The 20,200-nt window shown below is 32.3% G+C and overlaps 4 protein-coding genes across 4 annotated transcripts; 1 reads left to right on the plus strand and 3 right to left on the minus strand.

Annotated features, from left to right (window-relative positions):
• The first annotated feature begins 540 nt into the window (after positions 1 to 540).
• On the plus strand, positions 541 to 11,428 carry LOC116775220 (GMP reductase 1-like). The gene is made up of 8 exons (XM_032668071.2): positions 541 to 722; positions 6,901 to 7,020; positions 7,465 to 7,555; positions 8,114 to 8,280; positions 8,720 to 8,785; positions 8,942 to 9,064; positions 9,967 to 10,183; positions 10,454 to 11,428. The coding sequence occupies exons 1-8, from the start codon at positions 636 to 638 to the stop codon at positions 10,621 to 10,623; spliced, it is 1,041 nt and encodes a 346-aa protein (XP_032523962.2). The 5' UTR covers positions 541 to 635; the 3' UTR covers positions 10,624 to 11,428.
• A 532-nt stretch (positions 11,429 to 11,960) lies between these two features.
• Positions 11,961 to 14,546, minus strand: LOC116775369 (uncharacterized). The gene is made up of 3 exons (XM_032668262.2): positions 14,351 to 14,546; positions 13,660 to 13,806; positions 11,961 to 13,318 (listed from the first exon to the last, which is right to left on the minus strand). Exons 1-3 carry the CDS (start codon positions 14,415 to 14,417, stop codon positions 12,021 to 12,023), a joined length of 1,512 nt encoding a protein of 503 aa, XP_032524153.2. The 5' UTR covers positions 14,418 to 14,546; the 3' UTR covers positions 11,961 to 12,020.
• Positions 14,547 to 15,348: 802 nt separating this feature from the next.
• Positions 15,349 to 16,694, minus strand: LOC116775363 (uncharacterized). Its single transcript, XM_032668254.2, has 2 exons — positions 16,549 to 16,694; positions 15,349 to 16,387 (listed from the first exon to the last, which is right to left on the minus strand). The coding sequence occupies exons 1-2, from the start codon at positions 16,607 to 16,609 to the stop codon at positions 15,387 to 15,389; spliced, it is 1,062 nt and encodes a 353-aa protein (XP_032524145.2). The 5' UTR covers positions 16,610 to 16,694; the 3' UTR covers positions 15,349 to 15,386.
• A 101-nt stretch (positions 16,695 to 16,795) lies between these two features.
• LOC116775391 (uncharacterized) lies at positions 16,796 to 20,194 on the minus strand. The gene is made up of 5 exons (XM_032668292.2): positions 19,861 to 20,194; positions 17,858 to 19,779; positions 17,614 to 17,741; positions 17,367 to 17,494; positions 16,796 to 17,023 (listed from the first exon to the last, which is right to left on the minus strand). The coding sequence occupies exons 1-5, from the start codon at positions 19,922 to 19,924 to the stop codon at positions 16,797 to 16,799; spliced, it is 2,469 nt and encodes an 822-aa protein (XP_032524183.2). The 5' UTR covers positions 19,925 to 20,194; the 3' UTR covers position 16,796.
• Between the last annotated feature and the right edge of the window lie 6 nt (positions 20,195 to 20,200).

A 20,200-nucleotide genomic window follows, 5' to 3' on the forward strand; every position in this document is an offset into this window, starting at 1 on the left:
TCCGTAAGGCCAATGTCATTTGCTAATGCAGTTTCGCGCATGCGCAGCAAACCTGACAACAGCTGATTGTTTCGTCAATAAAATAGTAATTTTATAAATAGCAAAGGGATTATTATAGTTATATAGAGTTAAAAGTGAAATGGGATGGATCGGTTTCTAATAACCTTCACCTAGCCGCTGAAGCGAGTATTTTAGCATGCCCTTGTGACGTCACCGTCACGTTACACTTGAAAGGGTGTTGCCATTATCAAGAATTTCTCATATTTTCGTGGAGAATTGTTACAATAATTTCTCATAGTTTAAACAGTTAATACACTTTGAATTATATAATTGAGTTGGTTTATGTAACATGTGGCAACTGCGTGTTTAATTTTTTTCTTTGTGTAGACGAAGGGATAACGTCGTTAGTCATTATTTAAATACAAATTAGAAGCTTATTCAACTATTTTATTTGAATACGCTAACAAAATAACCACAAACCAAAACAAAATAAAAAGAAATTATTAAAGAGGAAATGTAAATTTAGATTCTGGCAACAGTTAGCGCTGCGAGCAGTCTAGTCGATATCTCGCGAGGAAAGACGACGTCCATTGTTTGTTAAATATAAAATTTACAAAAGCTCTGATTAAATAATAATGCCTAATATTATAAATGAGGTTAAATTGGATTTTAAAGACGTGCTACTGCGGCCTAAACGGAGCACACTGAAAAGTAGAAACGATGTGAGTTAATTTTTCATATGTTTATTTTGAAAGATCAAGGTCCTATCAATATGCTGTCTTGCTGAAACTATTTTTACTATACAGAATGAATGGTCACGAAACTATGTTGATGTTAGATCAAATGATTGAATGAAAGATCATAAAGTTTTGATTACCGTTAAAAGAACATTAATTTCATATTTACATTTGTAAACGAATTCTATTAACCATCGTTTTGATGGTATTGTAATAGTGCAAAATATAAACTACATTAGTACAGTTTGAGTAATGCTTTCAATAAAAATTATAATATTTTATTGTTTGATATTTTTCATTTTGTTAGAATGATCGATTATTTAAGTGTGATTTCGTTTGTTGGATTAAGTATTAAAATAATGGCTGTAATAGTTCGAATTTCTAAATATCTATGAATTTTCAAAAAGATCTTCGGAAAAAAATATATTTTGTCGTAAGAAAGTCTTTTGTTTTTTTAAATGTTTTAGTAAATTTTGAAAGTGATTAATTCTGCCTAGTTTAAAGCGATGAGTAGGATTTTAACAATAATCAAGAACTTATTAGAATATCGATTTTCATATCTTTCGATTTTACATCAAAGATTAATATTGAAATTGAATTGACCACGTATTTCAGAAGTAGTAAATAAAAAAAAAACCTTCTTAATGGTTATAATCACAACTTTACAAAAGCGATTGTTTTTTCGGTAATGCAATAAACTTATATTGTAACAATAAATGTTTTAGATATAAAAGACAAACGTCACATGATGTAGCGGATGCGGCATAATAGCTGACAAACCTTCGATTCGCGCTTGTGAAAAAAAAAACATTTGAAATTTGACGTTTATTAATTATAAAGATAAAGATCATTTATTTGCAAAAAACATGTGTACATAATAGATGTTACAAGTAATAATAATTTTAGGTATCAACACGCCATTACAGGTAAACTTAAATTAGGTATTTTTCTTGTATTGATATAAGCTGGAAGACAATTAAAACATTAAAGCGATCATTGAACTTACCATATACAAGCTCATCAATGAAACGAGACGTAGTTTATGTATTATATGCATTTACGCACGTTGATGTATGTTTCATAGACAAACGTGTTGACTCATTCAGCGTGTGTGACGTCACAGTTTAAGAACACAGATAGCAAATAAGATTACTTCCAGTCGTAAATTAATATGAAGCGTACAATATTTATAAATTATAACCGAGTTTAAGTTTCCTTTTTCACTTGATAGTATATTTTTTCAAGAGAGATTAAACATAGTTGTCAGCCTGTGACATAAATTGTCACTAACTGGCTTGTTAGTTGTGTTGAATGTTAAGCGACCTATACATGCAAAAATTAAAGAGTAGTTCAATGACCTTTGTGATATATAATGTAATTTTTTTTAATACCCTCGTAAGGTAATTATAAACATTGAAATAAGCCTGTGATGAATTCATTTTTATTTATTATAATTATTTACATGGATTTGCTCTCGTTTTACTAACTGCGTGTATAATAAAAAATACTCACCTGTTTAACGAATGAAAGTTTTAATAACACGATAGTTTTGTTATTTAACTTCTCGACTTTAAAGACAATCTCTAGCAAACGACTTTGTTATATTAGTCAAGATTTTTGGGCGATTTTAATGCAACTATTTGCCTCTAATAGTGCCATCAGATATGTCACCGTTGTTGATTTTACATGACAAGCACCAAACATAAACTTGTAATGAAAATTTAAAGTGTTACATATTTTTAAATGTTAGAGCACTCTACAAACATTACACTCACTGAATATTTGTTATTTTCTTGTATATATATATATATAAGTTTATTATTTTGATTACGGATTAAAGTTAAAGTTAGTTTGGGCTAGTCAAAGAAATAATTACTAAATGCCATCGCTAAGTGAGGCTTAATGAAAATATTAAAAACACTTTAATAAATGTTAATAAAAAGAAGAAAATATCGATGTTATAAGTTTCACGTCGATATCCGTTTTTGTGCGCGTGCGTACATGTGTGTACAGCCCTCAGATTGATATACAAGTTTCGATGCGGTTGGTGTCATTTGATAGCTAGTATCTTTGAAGTTGTCCTTGGCTATGTTTGATTAATATCTGACGAACTTTGTAGGAGCTTTATCCAAAATGATGTATGCCATCTAGGATTTATTGTTACTCGGTTAAGGGTCTTACGTCTGCATCTAAGAACTTGAATGACCATTAATTATAAAGAGTTTTATAAATAATAAAAAAAATATTTTCTTCTTATTCATAGTTGACTATCTTTATTGTTGTATGAAAAACACTATATAATTAACTCAGTGAGTGAAGTCTTTTGCAAATGCTATCAAATTTACGAAGCCCCTAAAACAAAAACATCCAGAATAACTACAGGCGGCCATTGACGTCAGAAGCTGGTATGTCGTTATTTGATATAACACAAAAAAATATCTATTATATTGTGATTATTTTAAAATTTGTATTACTAAAACATATTTTGTTATCTACATATCAAAAACAAAAAACTGTGTTGCCTGTATTCGAATTTTAAATAGAGAAAAATACGTTCAAGAACATTAGTCTACACATCAAAATTACAGCATATTTTAGCCTTATTCAGCTTTCTCAATACTGAAGCCAAATTTATTTTTTAACTGACGTACAACAATGTTACTGGGTTATATTATTAGTAATGTATCTAGCACAAGCAGTCATATTACGTAGGATAGCACTTTCTAAGAACAGATTATTGATAATGCTCTATTAAGCCTCTTATAACCCCTTTTTTAGTGATCATAATATTTTTAAGTTTTCCAGTTTTCTCACATTAATGATCGTTCTTCGTTCATTCATTCTACCATTCCTATTTACTCGATTTTTTCCTTTTACGTATTTCAGTCCTGATGGCTACTAATGTTAAGAATTTTTCTTTATATTAATTAATTAATATACATAGTTGAAATTAATTATGTTAATTTATTTAAAAACTATTTAGTTTTTTTAATTTCAAAAATTATATATATTTTTTTATTCATGTGTTGAATCAATTTCGCAGTTATCCGATTTTATCCGACTAAGTGACAACCCTACTTTATTTTCGATCAAAATCTTTGGATGTGTTCTTAATAATTCAAGTAACAGATAATGGAAAAGTATTCGGATTTAGCTTTAATTAAAATCTATTCTTTCTTTAAACTATCAAATTTTGAATTTTAATATATTTATAATTTAAAAAGCTTTTAAATATGTTTATAATTTAGCATTTTCATTTCTATATGCTTACCCAAAGTTTGTTTCGTCACACTACTTACGGAGCGTTAGCAGTTTATAATTCCTTAATCTCCTCACAGTATCGTATTAACGTAGGTTATTGAATAACTAACGCGAAACTATTAGTATGTAGTCATATGTAAACTTGTGCTAAACGTACTTAAGGTGTTTGAATTAAACCAAGGGCACAAGATTGATTTCATTGTTTTATATATCTAAATCTTAACGATAATAGATGCTAGCGTAATTGATTTATTAGTGTAAGTTTAAAGTAAGTGGGATATTATTATTTAATATTCATCACTATAATGTGATGATACGTAGCTTGGACCCTGAAAAATCCGTTAAATCCCCAAATAAAATGACACTGTATAATGTATTTTTTTGTTTAATCTGTGATATGTCTGTACATATTAATTACTTATATATAATCATTGAAACATAAGGTCTACTTATGTATATATATATGCTATGGCTTCATAAGCACCGAAATCGTGCAGTATTTTGTCAATGTCAACGTTTTTATTTAATGAGATCTAAGAATGTCGCGAGTTTTATTCATTTAAATGAAATTAATATATTTCTGATATACTACGCGGATTTTATTATTTTAAAACTACATAACCCGAATCGTCGGGATTATGTAGTTTAGTAGTTATGTAGTAATCCCGATGTTTCGGATTATGTAGTTTTAAAATAATAAAATCCGCGTAGTACATCCGAAATATATTAGTTTCATTCAAACGTTTTTATTTGTTGAACGAATTATTATCTTCAGTACTGTGTGGTGAAAACAAGAAAGAGCTTGAAGATTTAATTATTATTAATTATCTACTTATATAACAAACTCTGTTTAAAAACCTGAAATTTTGAATTATATCAAAATTTTTGTCATCTTCGGTGTTTAAATTTCCCTCCCCTTACTATATTGCTATAAAATGCTTTGATACAAGTGAAAATATTTATTCTTATGACTTATTAATTAATATAACAAAACATATCGACAATAGTAACTACAAACATGCTTTTGAATATCGTGACGCGATAATGCTTAAAGCATTGTTTGAAGAATTTATTTTATTTTTCTTACAAATTTTTATTATATTACGTAAACATTAAATCATACTTAGTGTTTTAAATACCACTAAGTTTTTCGGTTACTACGCGTCTTTCTAATTATTATTATATTTTTTATTAAATAAATAAAGCAAATGACATATTAGTTACCACATTCAAATAATTTTATTCCGTCATAATTTTCTACTTAACACATTTTCTTGCTATACGCCATATTTCTTTGACAGCGATGTCAAAATTACGCCAATATTTTGTGGCATTGGTCCAAAGTTTCCTACAATGTCAACGATAAGTAGGTTACGAGAAAAATTCTAAAAATCCACGCTAAATTCTTTTATCGAGACGCTTTCTTTGCCTCGATCAATAATTTACTAACACATTTTATCTTAATTACGTTGCTCTTGTAATGTTAGTAACAGGAAACATAAAATTAAACGCGTATAAAGAGAATGAATGACTAAACGAATGAATGAGTGAATGATATATGTATGAATGAGCGTATGAATGAATTATAATCTAATAATAAAATTATAGTAATATACCGTTTCCTCGGTCATCATTCATTCGGCTTTCAACGCGCGTAGATTATTTATGGACAGTAAAATATTAGAGAAGATTCGTCCTAAACTAACGTAGAAATATATAGGAAGCGGTACAAGTCATTAGTTTTTTTTTTTTTCTGTGGTAAAATTATTTGTACGTCAAGATACGCTCACATCAATAGTTACGGACATCAATAAACAGATTTCTTAATTATTTTAAAACTATCTAAATACTTTCATTTAAAGACATTATTTGACTAGTGTATCGTAAATATTAATAAATAAATATATACATAAATAAATTGAGATATTAAGACAAAAAAATATGGCGTCAAGTCTTTAAAGAAATATGGCGCCAATATTCCTTGTCGACGTCACCAGCTACAGGAAGCGGTATACGAATAGATTAAATGTCAAAACACTTTCATACTGAACGAATGAACGCTGAATGAGTGAATGAATGGTGAACGAAATATAATTAAAGTATTGATATTGAACAATATATATATTGCAACACAATAATTTGCTTCTTAAAAAAATACATATAAGTACATTGAAAATAAATTCCTATAGGGGTATTCCTAGAAGAAAAAGATGCCAAAAATATGATTTTTGAAATTTTTGTGTCTCTCTGTCTGTTGTACACTTATAACTTAAAAACTATTGGACGATTTTCAATAACATTATATATGGAAGTTTCTGATCACCTGATTCAACATTTAGGGTACCTTTCACCGCGGGAAAATGCCTTATTCCCATGGGAATATTTTTAAATTACTTTAAACCAAAATTATGTAAAGTTACTTGCATTGAACACTTAATGGGTTTGATAATGGCATGTTATATTTAATTAATGTACTTATTTCCGAGGGACAAACCATGAGTTGTGTCGGTGTAGATCTGCGGACGCCCTGTTTTTCTCATGGACAGTTATATGTAGCTTTATCTCGAGTGAGCAATGCAAGAAGAAGAAGAATACTCACTGAAACTGCTAATACGACTTCTAACATTGTTAATAAAGAAATTTTGTAGTAACGTACTTTTTCTACGCGAACAAAGTCGCGGGCACAGCTAGAAATTAAAAGTACTGTGGGTGGAATTAAAAGAAAATTGTGATGTAACCCACGGGCGAAAATTACTCGTGTTCGTACGATTTATCGATGTCGATGCTATAAGAAACAATAATTATCACTCGATTCATAATAAATTAGTATGAACTACAGAAGTCAGTGCAGCTGTTACAGGTCTTCATTGACATATCTATGTTATTTTCTCATAATTTCCAGGTGGATCTGTTCAGGGAGATAACGTTCCGTAACTCTGGCCAGACTTACCGCGGCGTTCCCGTCATGGCGAGCAATATGGACACCGTGGGCACATTCGAAATGGCCATGGAATTGTCGAAGGTTGGTCGCTTTAGATTGGAATGGCATTGGTGTCCGATGACATAACAATGTGTTTGTCATAATGGACGAAAAAACATTAAGGCCACATTTTTTTTTGCAATTTACAAAAAATAAATAAATAGGGAGATTTCTTTTTGATATAATAATTTGAAAATATTTCTTGGTTTCGTTGGCATATACGTATTTATAGTACAGGTTTAGATAATTTAATTGCGCTAACCATGTCACTTGTACATTGTTATGCACTTACGTGGGTCGTATTCATTTGTAAACAAAAGCCCCTTCCTACATAAACACCAGGTCCCAGGACATACAGGTGTCCTGGGAATACGGACGTGAACAAAACTCTACATATGAATATTCTATTAGGAATAATACTTAATATTACAGATATAATATATAATCTGTTAGCTCTGTATATTATCTGATGCACGTATTTTCCAGCACGGCCTCTTCACCTGCATCCACAAATACTATTCATTGGATAATTGGAAGAAGTTCGCGGATGAACATCCGGAGTGTTTGGAACAAATGGGTGAGATTAATTATATAAGTAGGCACATTTGTTTTTCGTGGAAATCAATTCGTCATTGATCGTTGCTGTAATATTTTATACTTTTACAACATCTTTGTGAATATTCCTTATGTATGCTTATCACAATATTGGAAAGTCTTTATTACACACGAAGCGTGTCCCGTGTCATTCAATAACCTACTTTAATACTATGTGATATGATCTCTTAATGAATAACTTAACGATCCACATGACAGAATATACGTTTCTTATCAAAAAGTTTGTTGGTGATGTTATAATAAAACACACACACACACGCACACACACACATACAAATGTACATATAAAAATTAGATACACATAATAAAATATCTATGACTCCATTATATAGAGAAACAAACAATCATTTAAATCTACGTCTCAATCAATACTGTGTTTCTTATAATTTCAATGTATAAAAAAAAACAAAATATATATGAAAAACTAGAGCAATTTTACATCACACATACATATATAAACATATGTCATATATTTGGTTATAAATTTAACTCGCTCACTTATAAATTTAACTCACCTTAGCCGCTAGTTCCGGTACCGCGGAGGCTGACTTCGACCGTCTGTCAGAGATCTTGAACAGCGTCAGTAGTTTGAAATTCATTTGTCTGGACGTCGCCAACGGATACTCGCAGCACTTCGTGGAGTACGTGAGGCGAGTGAGGGCGGCATTCCCATCACACACCATCATTGTGAGTAATATAATGGAAATGGAAATGGAAAAAAAAATGCGATATAAATAGTTACACAACCATATAACGCATTTGGAATGAAGTAATGACATTGGAATTGGTATGAATTTACAAATCGGTCTAATCTATATGACAGTGAAGGAATAGTTGTCAATTAAAGAGTAGTAAAATGACATTTATTCCAATTCCAATAAATTATTTTTTCAATTTTTTTTTGTTTTACAGCTCAAGACCCAAACTTTACAGCCAAAAAAAAGACTAAAGAATTTTTTCTATAGAGTCACTCTTTTTGTCCTAATTAATAATTATCATAAATATTTTATCGTAATAAAAATAAAATTATATTAATTTTATCGTATTGAAAAGATTTTGAATTCAGATATGTATACCGAATGATTTAAATTAAGTTGTAATTATGTTGTACTGTTATTGTTGCTAGGCTGGTAACGTGGTGACTGGGGAGATGGTGGAGGAGCTCATCCTGTCAGGAGCTGATATCATAAAGGTAAACAAACAAACACACATTATTATATACGCTCATGTATATTACATCTATATATTTATTTTCAATCTGTGTAAAACGGATAATTACAACCGTTACCCTAATGTGATATCGATTTTCAGTTATAAAAATTTGAATTTGGAATTGTTGTCCCGTCAGGTCGGTATCGGTCCGGGGTCGGTGTGCACGACCCGCATGAAGACGGGCGTGGGATACCCTCAGCTGTCCGCCGTCATAGAGTGCGCGGACGCCGCCCATGGGCTCAAGGGACACATTATATCTGTAAGTAATATTTACTTATAAAACTAACCTTTACTCAGATTGCAATTGTGTATAGTTCGTTTGTTCGTCGCTAAAATGTCGTTTTTTTTCGTTATTATATCTTTGTTTTGACGCTAAAATGTCGTTTGTTTGTCGCTAAAATGTGTTTTTTTTTTCGTTATTATATCGTTGTTTTGACGCTAAAATATCGTTTTTTTGTACTTTATAATTTTTTCAACCATTAACTATGTGAGATATCAAAACATTGTTACAAATATACATAGTCTTATTGTGATATTAAATAATAATATAATAGGAGCTGGATTGAAATAATTTACTTCCTACGGGTAATTAAAGTTGACTATCATAGCATATTCACTCTAATCTGCACTAAACACACACCTAATAGTTACATCGAAACAAAGATTAAAAAAAAAAACAAAGAATATGAGCGTATTTAATAATAAAGATTCAGTTCAATTGTTTTATAAAAAAATAATTAAAAAGGAATTAAAATATATAAATAAATAAAACATAACCCCTTCAGACGGAAGTTAAATCCTTTACATTGGCTGTATATGGATGGTTTGTAAGTAAGTAGAGATAAAAAAAAAGTTAATTCTGCGTGGAGTCGATCCGCGCGGAAGAAGTGACACTTCGTTATGTTGGTATGAAAACAGGAAGGGGTAGAAATTGATTTTTAAGGAATTTCCGGTGTTTCTTTAAGACAAACTTTATTAACATTACTTACAAGTCACAATTGATCGCCCGCATACGTTCGCGCGCCACGCATTACCTCTCGCTCTCTCTCTCTCTCTATCTCTCTCGCTATCTCTTTTATCCCCCCCAGAGCGTTAAACGTTAAATGCAACCTTATTGTCAGTAACATACAGCCAATGTACTGTATGTATATATCCGTTCAGGACGGCGGTTGTACTTGTCCTGGCGACGTGGCGAAAGCCTTCGGAGCCGGCGCCGACTTCGTTATGGCCGGCGGCATGTTCGCGGGACACGACCAGTGCTCCGGGGACCTCGTCACCAAACCCGATGGAAAGAAAGTGAAACTGTTCTATGGAATGTCCTCATCGACCGCCATGTTGAAACACTCGGGCGGCGTCGCTGAATACAGATCCTCTGAAGGTATTTATTTCCTACTTGTTTTCATTAAAGTAATACTGAACTTTTTTTTTTAGCTAGAGTAATATGGATTATTGCTATATTAACTACAGCAGTGCTAGCTTAACATGGACATTACGACCGTGTCACTCAACAACGATACCGACCTCCTTACTATACTCATCAGTAGACCGTGCAAGAAATGATATGTAAATTGGTACTTGAAATCTCATCTAGGCATCCAGTGTAATTTCGTTAACGGTCCTGAGGGTGTGCGGTCTATAATATTTTAAGGTAAAACCGTGGAAGTTGAATACCGAGGCAACGTGGAGGGCACGGTGAAGGACGTCCTGGGCGGCTTGAGGTCGGCGTGCACGTACGTGGGGGCCTCGAGGCTCAGGGAACTGCCTCGGAGGGCGACCTTCATCAGGTGTTGCAGACAAGTCAACGACGTCTTCTCTTAATTGCAACACACGCAACATTCTAAGCTTCCTAAATTCATTGACGCCTTGCTATGAAGAATCTTTTGTTGTAAGCCTTCGAAGTAAAGCAAAGTTTAGTATATACGTTAGATAGAAATGTCTCAAAGCTCTAATAATGACAGTATGCTATGAAATTAAATTAATTTTGCTGTTAAATTTCATACATCGATGCAAAATCTCCTTAGTTTATATAAGATAATTTTAATAAATATAAATATTTATATGCATAAAGAATTTTTATGTATCTAGCTTTATTGTAACTTCCGAATGAAATAAGTGTTGACATATGAAAAATGAATATCATTAAGAAAAATTATTAGATATTGCCATGTTTAATAATTAATTGGTTAGTTAGCAGAAATTTACTTTATTATTATTATGTATTAGAAAATTATTTTTGAAAAAAAAAACATTTTAATGTGAAAATTATTTACAACGAAATGAAAGAAGTAAAAAACTAATTTGAACGCATTTTTTCAGATTTTTAATATTTTTTTATTTATTGTTATGATAGCATGTAATAAATTAAATATAAACAATCTTATGCGTGTATGCTACTTAATACGAGAAATATTTTCTTCATATTATTATTGTTTTTTTGGAAACCAATTTGTAACAGCGCCATCTATGTTATGTTAAAGTTATTAAAATACGCATAAATCGATGCACAAGTCTTGAAACACATTGATTTTATTGTTTTTTTTTTTTGTTAACAATTTGTTTTGAAATCATTACAACGTTTTGTGTGAATTTATTTTGTTGTGTGAAATATATCATGTTGAACATCCCTTGAAGTTTCATTTTCGTAAGAGGATTGTTTTATCGCATTTCGATTTTGTACTGCTTTAAATATGTTTAAAATATATATGTAGGAGTAAGACGAGAAGAAAAATCTCTAAAACCTGTTTTCAATTTTTTTTTGAACACTACTCACTATATCTAAAGAAAAAACTATTAAGTAAGTGACAAACGACAACAGCAACTGACATACATTTTCATCTCGTCCGCCCGTGATCAGCGCTGCTGAAACGTAACCGGAACGTCGGGAGTTTAGTTTAAAAAAAAACAAAAAACGCGTAGTAAATCCGAAAATATTACTTTTATTTAAACTATTTAGTAGTTTGTTTTTAATGTCCTCGATATCATTAAATTCCCGGGAAGGAAATTCTAATAACAGATGTAGGTGATATATACGGTTAAGGTCATGTTTATAACGAAAATCTTCAATAATTTTCAATCAAGTTACGCTAAACTCCTAATTAATTGACAATCCAACAGCCTACTTCTCAATTTTATCAGTGAAATCAAATAAAAAACAATTTGTTTTTATATATTCTCATAATTTATATTTATGTAGTCGGACCAAAAAAATACTAACTTCAAAATTCTTGGTCATCGTTAGAACAGTCTCTCGTTGTGCATATAGCGTTCCCATTAGACAGACAAAAGCATACATTGCAGTCCAATTTATAGGAGAAACCTTTCGGACATGGGTCGCCGTTCATCATTGTTACCGGCACCAGATCCACTGAGACTGGGTTCGACGACCTTACCGTGCAAGGTGCACTACTGCACTTTAAAGTTTTTCCATCGGACAGGCATTTGCAGGTGTTGCAGTCTTTCTTGTACATGCGCATAGGTATACAAAATCCCATGTCCAACTCATTTTTATTCTCCCCGCACTCTGCGTTGGCGTGACATACTTGGTGTCTGACTCCGTCAATGGTATAACAGTAACAAATGCGGCAATCCCTCATGTACACGCTGCCAACGACGCAGTCATTCTCAAACATTTCATCAACTTGTGAAGACGTACATTTTTTCAGTGAACAATCCAAAACCTTGACATTGTTTTCTAGTTTGAGACAGATGCATTCATTGCATCGTTTGGTATATTTGGTGTTTGACTGACACATGTCATCGTCCAGTGGCGGTTCCACTTGTTTTACTTTTGGAGGAACTATAGATGGATCATTTTGAGAGAGGGACAGACTCGCTTTCAGTGTTCTTATAGGCTTAAGACACTTCCTCACTGAGCAGTATATTCCTGAGTACTTGTCGCAGAAGCAGGTACTGCAACCGAGTGAGAATTTCTCTCTGGGATATTTTCCTTCGCATAATCCAAATCTGGTATTTCTTATTCTCTTTCTCCTCCTTTTGCGTCTTCTCTTTCTGTATAAAGGCTTTTCTGTCACGGTTGTCTGTTCTTTTGAACAGTCATTACATATAAGTCTATTATTTTTCAGACAAATGCATTTTCTACATCCAAGCTCATAAGCTTCGTCAGAATCACATCTGGCGTACACTTCAGAAATTTTTTCATAATCAGACTGGGTTATCTGTCGGTTTTCCGGTAGCGCTGGGTCATCTTCCTGACATTCTTGTTTTGTACAGAATTCTGGATCTAAAATTCCTGATGATGAACAGAAGCAGACGTTACAGCCAATGAGATATAGTTTAGAAGGAGTACAGGTTTTATTAACAGTATCCCGATGGACTTCCACAGCATGCAAAACTCTGAAGATGTCTCTGCAGACTGGATTCGGCCAATTTCCATCTTCATCACACAAGCATAGAACATCCCCCCTTCTATAATGAACACCGGGTGTGCACGGGGTCATTGAAGATCGCCAAGAACCGTGTCCTTCCATCCCCACATCGATGTCACGGATAGCGTCTGGTTATATGGAAAAAGATAAACGTAATCATTAAGGCATTGAGACAGAAACTAAATTAATCGAGTCTTAATATTTTATTTCTTGTAAATTACTTAAGTTGCCGTCCTGATGATTTTTTATTCTGTATCAATAATTATTTGTTGAAAGCCTTTGTTCTTTGTAGATTTTAAATACTAATTTTGAAAACATATTAAAACAGTTAATATTCTTATTTAAAATTTATTTACTTAATGTATAAAACGTATCCTGTTTTCTAGCCTTTTTAATTTAATTTAAATTAACTTGATCGCGCCATGATGAAGGTAGGTTAGTATAGTGCTTATGTCGGTGGAAAACTGACCTTTAAAATGTCCAAACATATCAACTTCCTCACAGATTCGAGCTTTACATTGAAACCTCTGCCTGACATCACACCAACACCAGTTGCAATCATTCAAAGCGATAGAGTTCTTGGTACAACGTTCACTCCATAGTTTTTGAGGCAATGCTAAAAAGAATCCAAGTAGTTTTAAGATTCAATATTCGCTTCTATATGGCACGAGGTGATGAAATCTGCATGAATTCTGTTATTTTATATCGTGACCTGAAATATATTTAGCTCATCTGAAGGCTAATGGATTTTGGTAAAAAGTCCCAATCACCAAATTTATAATTCATCTAGATTAAATTAATGTAAATTAAAAAATTTAAACTTAAAAATCCATCGACACGAGCAGGCGTCGAATCCGTCACCTTGCCAATATTGGGTTCCACTAGCCTTTGTCTTTACCAATTGGTGTCAGGGCAGGAGAGCTTATTCCCTAAACCTGGTCTTAGCTGGTACAGAAGCAATTCGTAGTCGCATCCTTCTAAATATTTCCTTCACCTCTTAATATTAGATAAACGGACCGCTGATAATTCTCATTTTTAGACATAAAAATAACTGTCACGGAGAAGCTAACCCACAATAGATCACATCGTATTTATTGTAAACTATTTATTGATGATATTTTCTGAGTTTTGTTTAAAAGAAATAAATTTATATGACTTACGTTTTTGGTGGTTATACGCTGATATGACAGTGAGGTGCAAAACATAAAAACATGACCTTAATATCATGTTTTTTTTTATATTTACTTATTGAAGTTTCTTAAAACATTCATACTTCATACTTAATTCATAATTTTTTACTCGATTAGGTTTAAAATTAAAATTTGGTATTAGAAAGAAATTGATTGGTTTTGAGATTAAGCAATAAATATTTTATCGATTATTACAAAAGTTATTTTCATTATCAAAATTATTATTATTTCATTAAACTTTATTTTATATTGATATGGACTACAGTAGATTTAAATTATTGAATAGACAGAAAGCTACTATTAAGCAAGAAAATCATTTTCTTTTTTTATTTTATCTCAAATTCCTAATCTACTTTAGATGGTCATTTAAGATTTAATTATTATAACGCAGAAAGAAAGTTATATTGAAGAAGCTACGATTACTGTACCATTTTCTATGTTTAAAAATACCTATTTAAAAATATACATTAATAGCATTGACAAACAAGATAAAATCAGTTTTTTTCAAATGGCACTTGTTTTTATTTGGACATATTATGCTCTCATATTGTAGTCCATTAAGCTAATCTGTAGCCTTAGAAACTTTTTTTTTAATATGGCTTTCATCCGTGCAAAGACGTGCACAGTATATTCTGCCAGTGTCGTGGATATTTAAAAACTCTATATCTATGTTAAAATTGTTGGCATTTTATTTTGCAATTGATATCAGATGAGTAATGACAATCTTATTTAAAAAAGTTTTTCTAAGAGTAAAAAAATTAGAATCTTAAAAATAGTCAAACATAATTGAAGTTACTTTTGTGACGAAAACTTTAGAGTTAAATCATAATATTAAATTTAATGATTTTGCTTGCTTTCAGTTTTAATTTTAAAACAGAAACATTTCCAGGTTACATGTGTAACGAAATATTCACTTCAAATGATGTTAGACATTGATCAGGTCTATCTCAAGTTCAAAATAACAAAACCATTAGCAAAGTTATATTACATTAATTATTTATTATAATCATTTGCATTTATGATTTGTGCAAAGCATTTTACCGTTGTTCAAACAGAAGCATTTATTGCAGCTGTTTTTTAGGGTGGAACCTGGTGTGCAATTATTACCTGATTCCAAAGACACCATGGATTTACGCAGAACCATATTAAGCACTCTATCTAATACGTATGGTAAATTAATTGTGAGAAGATTGTTTTCCTCTTTGTCGCCTGTCTCTGGATTAGATTCGGTCTTTGTGTGGAATGATTTAGATTTTTTTGAATTATTTTTCTTCTTCTGTTTCTCTTCAGAATAATCACTCCAACCATCATCAACGATAGCTTCACTAGTTTTTTTCTTTACGGATTTATCCTTTTTTACGCCATCTTTATTTCGATGTTTCTTTTTGTTTTGATGTTTTGCACCTATTTGTACTTCATCGCTTTTATCTGTTTTATCGTCAAAAGACCTGATATTTGTTCCTATATCCAGAACTGTTGTCGCTTTGTTGCTCTTGGCTGTTTTCGATTTATCCTTCTTGGACGTCTTTCCAGACCTGAGAGGTTTCTCTGGCATTAGATCAGATATTTCCTTTAATATATTGCCACTACATTGGTTTAATTCAAACTTCCCTAAGACCACTTTCTCGGTTTTCGGAGCGGCGTTGCAAACTAGTTTGTGTTTATTTACGCAATAACAGAATTGGCATGGTGCTAATGAATAGAATGTATTGACTCGACAGGTACCTATAATAGATTTGGATCTGCGGGTGATAATTGGTTCACAGTCATGTTTGGTGCAACGATTTTTATTAATTCTGCCGTCTGGTCCGCAAAGGCACACATTGCAATCAAGAAATGTGTACGTGTTTGGTTCGCAATCGGGTTCTCCTCTAGGATCTAAATATCCTTCGCAATCCTTTTCCAGCCACAGACCGTTACTAGAACAGGCACATGTGATATTCTTTCCTTTGTAGATTCTGTTGGGATCACATTCATAGTTTTGTCCCTGTGATTGACTCAATGAATCTAAAATCACGTAAATATATAATGATTATATAAATTTTGTTTAACTGACATACTTATATGTTTTGGCTAAGAAAGTGCAAAAAATTTAGAAAATATTCGATACCACAGAGACTAATTAATATATAATGATTATTTTATTTTTAAATAACTAACATACTTACAGGTTTTAGTTAAAATAGTGCAAAAAATTAAGTATATACTCGATACTATAGACACGATCATCGTAAACGAAGTAGTTTAACAGTAATTAATATAGAACTGGCTCAGAATTTAATAGCTGCAAAGGCATTTTTATTGCCTAATATTGTGAGGAAATTCAAACGAAAAGAAGATTAAAAAACATCAGGGAATTATATTGTTTAGTTCACAATACGCATCGCTTACTTGTCGGTTAAAATAATTCACATATTTAGATGTTTATTGTTTTATTACGAGAAGAATATAACTTTACGTCGCTGCAGTTTTTGGCGTCACTTTTAAAACAGTGTTCCTCTATAATAATATTATTTTCGCATTGGCATATGTGACATTCATCTCTGAAGGTCCCGGGCTCGTCGCATTTATGTACGGTGTGATTTAAATGTTTAACGGTCACTGTGTATACCTTGCTGTTAGATTCTGTAGTACTCGTATTTGCTGAAATTTTTAATTTTTTGATAATTTTTATTTGGTGATTTTTTTTTTGTTTTGTGGTAATAAATATAGTTTCTATTATAAAGAGATTTAAATAGGGCTTATTAACTTAACTGTTGCTGTGGCTAAACCCGAATTATATATATATATATATATATATAATATTAATATTTCCATAAATCGTTGGAAAATGTTCCACTGTTCTATTTTTTATTATTGCAATGTTTCTTTAAAATCGACTATATATATTAATTTTTTTATTTCCTTAATATGTAAAGTCAGTAGCAGACCAGATATCGCTCCTATTAATTATATTAAAAATAATGTGAGATAAAGTCAGTTATACCACGATTTCTTCGGCCCATAGGCAAATAGTTAAAGCCGGGATATGCTTCTTCGCAAAACGTTGATTTTGGCAATGGACGGCAAAAATTGTTGATGTTTCCGATATAAGGACATATACACTGCTTGCATCTGCAACAAAAGTCATCATCAAATCCTTTATAATATCTGAAGCCTTGTTGATAATATTTCATTGCCATTTCGATTTTAATTCTTAGTGTTTTGTTTTCGGTATGTCATATAATAATTACCTAATAATATACGTTGTACCAGGAGTGCAGTCCTTTCTCTCCGCGCTATGAGAGATGTTTAAATGAAAGCACGTATTGATATCTTCCCTCTTTTGTCTCGAGTGGTATAAAAAATTTGACTCGTTTTCCTGCAAAATTTCATATGTCAGATTGAATCGACGCAATCAAAATATTATTTTGGTATTTAAATAAGTAAAACATTATTTTTGTGTTACAACTTATGTTTTGAAAGAGAATAACATACGGAATTATCGGATGTTCTACCACCGTCGTCTTTAGATATGTTTCTAAATGAAATAAAGTTGTCTTTGCACAGCACTGATTCACAGGTTGCATACACTTTTAGTCCTAAGTCTGGACACACACATAATTTGCAGCCCATCACGAATTCTTCACCCGGATAGCACAGGTCCAAACTCCTCGTCGGATCCTTATTTATCTGCTGCTCCACCAATGTATGGGACAATATGATGGTATTCCATGGTGGTAAGCTGCACGTGTGATTCATGCATACTTTGTCTATTTTATTTCCATTTGGCGGACACACACAAACGTTGCATTCATCGCTGAACAAGTTACCCGGGATGCACTCAGTCGATCTAAGGAAAGATTTCTCGCATTGATTTTTGCTGCACATAGCTACATTTTTCAAGCCATCTTGGGGACAATAGCAGATATTGCAGTCGACTTCATAATATGCGAGGGGTTCGCAAGTGAACTTTTCGTACATCATCGCCTTGTTATCCTCGCATATGTTTTTCGTACATACTCGTTCTTTAAGCGCCCCGCTGTCCGGACAAATGCAGAAATTACATTTGATTTTTGATATAGAACCCGGAACGCAAGATCCTTCGGAATCTTTCACAGGATCTATATAAGGCTGGACTTTATGAGATTCTTCGACTATTCTTTTAGCTTCGCAATCATCGTCAGTACACCATTTAGGATCAATTTTTCCATTCTTATTGCAGTAGCATGTATTACAATCGAAATCCACTAGGGTATTTGATTCGCAATCTTCCGTTATATCTATGTGGTTCTTACTTAATAATTTCGTAGTTTCGGCTACCTTTGCAATATTTTCTACGAATGAAGTACAGAATTTCAGGCTTCCGTCCATATTATTGGAACACAAGCAGTATCTGCCTTCGTCTATATAAAGAGTATTACGCTCGCAATCTTCGCCGGTTCTAGCTTTTGTTATTTTACTTTTGTCAATCAAACTCACATCCGTGAGACTGTGATTTAAAAGTTTTTCTAGAACATTCAATTTACTTTGGTACGTGCATACTCTTGTACAATATATATTTTTCGTCCGACCATCATTGAGACAAAAGCATTCTATACAAATTGAGACCAATTCTCCAGGATTACAAGTATCTGTTTCAGTATATGTCTTGAACTCTACCGCTTTAGAGCAATCCAACTCTAGACAGGAGTCCTCATTGACAGTGCCTTCGGAACCGCAGTCACAATAAAGGCATACAGGTTTTGTGAAAGTGTGTGGAACGCAACGATTTGGTGTTGACCGCAATGAGTACAAATGTTTATTTTTATGACACAATCCTTTCACACACAGCTTTTCATCTGGTATGCTATCGTCCGGACAACGACATACTAAACAATCTTTTCTGTATAAGGAACCGGGGATACATCTACGTTGCGGTTTGACTTGCGACTGACATTTTTCTAAACATTTATCTAAAATAAAATACCCTGTTTCCGAACATAGGCACTGAATACAAGGGAATAAATACATGACGTTGGGTATACATTGACTGGCTTTCGCCAATATCTGGATATCTGAAGTGTTAGGGTCTACGGAACATGAAGAATCACTCACGCACTGTGCACTAAAGGTTAACCCTGAAGCAGGACAGAAACAGAGACTGCAATTAACATAATATGATCTATACGGTGTGCATATAGAGCCGTAATCAAGGAAATCATGTGGTCTTGCAGCATCTAACTGACAATCATTTGAACAAGAAAGCTGACCATTTCTTTGGCATGTGCATCGATGGCAACCTTGCCAAATTGTCTGTCCCGGCTGACATGATTGCCTTCGAGCTATAATTTTGCAATTTGTTTCGGACCATCTGCCTAGATAATCACAATAGCACAGTCGACCATTCAGTGTGAAATAAGAACTTGGCTTGCACGTTCCTAGCGAAAATTTTTATTTAGTAATAACTTATAATAAAAATGATTACAAAAAATGTGAAATACATTTTTGACTGCACTTACGAATAGCACCAGTTTCATACGATAGAAGTGTGAAAGAAACCAAAAATGTCACGCTTGTGAACATTATTCTTATAGGTTAAGAACAAAAATATTCTAATGTTAATAACAATAAGAGAAATAAAACTAATTTCACGCTCAAACGACTGGTTAATTAAAGAAATGCATCACTAAAAAGGTATTTTTTTTCAATTTCCTTCACAATGAAATGTACATAACAAAATTATGTTTCAAGTTATTATAAAAGTTAATGATTTGTGTTATTAAATATTGAAAGACTGTTGTAATAATTTGTGTATTTAAATATTTTTTTCTTTCGAAAGATATAATTAAGTAGGTATGA

This window comes from Danaus plexippus, chromosome 25 (assembly GCF_018135715.1).
Source record: "Danaus plexippus chromosome 25, MEX_DaPlex, whole genome shotgun sequence".
Lineage (NCBI taxonomy): Eukaryota > Metazoa > Arthropoda > Insecta > Lepidoptera > Nymphalidae > Danaus > Danaus plexippus.

What these genes read in the sequence shown, in the direction of transcription:
- LOC116775220 (XM_032668071.2), top strand. Translation starts at nt 636, where the DNA reads ATGCCTAATATTATAAATGAGGTTAAATTGGATTTTAAAGACGTGCTA. An exon ending in TGGCCATGGAATTGTCGAAG is followed by an intron (nt 7,021 to 7,464) that starts GTTGGTCGCTTT and finishes CGTATTTTCCAG; the next exon opens with CACGGCCTCTTCACCTGCAT. An exon ending in CAGGAGCTGATATCATAAAG is followed by an intron (nt 8,786 to 8,941) that starts GTAAACAAACAA and finishes TTGTCCCGTCAG; the next exon opens with GTCGGTATCGGTCCGGGGTC.
- LOC116775363 (XM_032668254.2), bottom strand. Translation starts at nt 16,609, where the DNA reads ATGATCGTGTCTATAGTATCGAGTATATACTTAATTTTTTGCACTATT. An exon ending in CACTATTTTAACTAAAACCT is followed by an intron (nt 16,388 to 16,548) that starts GTAAGTATGTTA and finishes ACGTGATTTTAG; the next exon opens with ATTCATTGAGTCAATCACAG.
- LOC116775391 (XM_032668292.2), bottom strand. Translation starts at nt 19,924, where the DNA reads ATGTTCACAAGCGTGACATTTTTGGTTTCTTTCACACTTCTATCGTAT. An exon ending in GTATGAAACTGGTGCTATTC is followed by an intron (nt 19,780 to 19,860) that starts GTAAGTGCAGTC and finishes AATTTTCGCTAG; the next exon opens with GAACGTGCAAGCCAAGTTCT. An exon ending in GTAGAACATCCGATAATTCC is followed by an intron (nt 17,742 to 17,857) that starts GTATGTTATTCT and finishes GAAATTTTGCAG; the next exon opens with GAAAACGAGTCAAATTTTTT.
- LOC116775369 (XM_032668262.2), bottom strand. Translation starts at nt 14,417, where the DNA reads ATGATATTAAGGTCATGTTTTTATGTTTTGCACCTCACTGTCATATCA. An exon ending in AGCGTATAACCACCAAAAAC is followed by an intron (nt 13,807 to 14,350) that starts GTAAGTCATATA and finishes GATTCTTTTTAG; the next exon opens with CATTGCCTCAAAAACTATGG. An exon ending in TATGTTTGGACATTTTAAAG is followed by an intron (nt 13,319 to 13,659) that starts GTCAGTTTTCCA and finishes CCATATAACCAG; the next exon opens with ACGCTATCCGTGACATCGAT.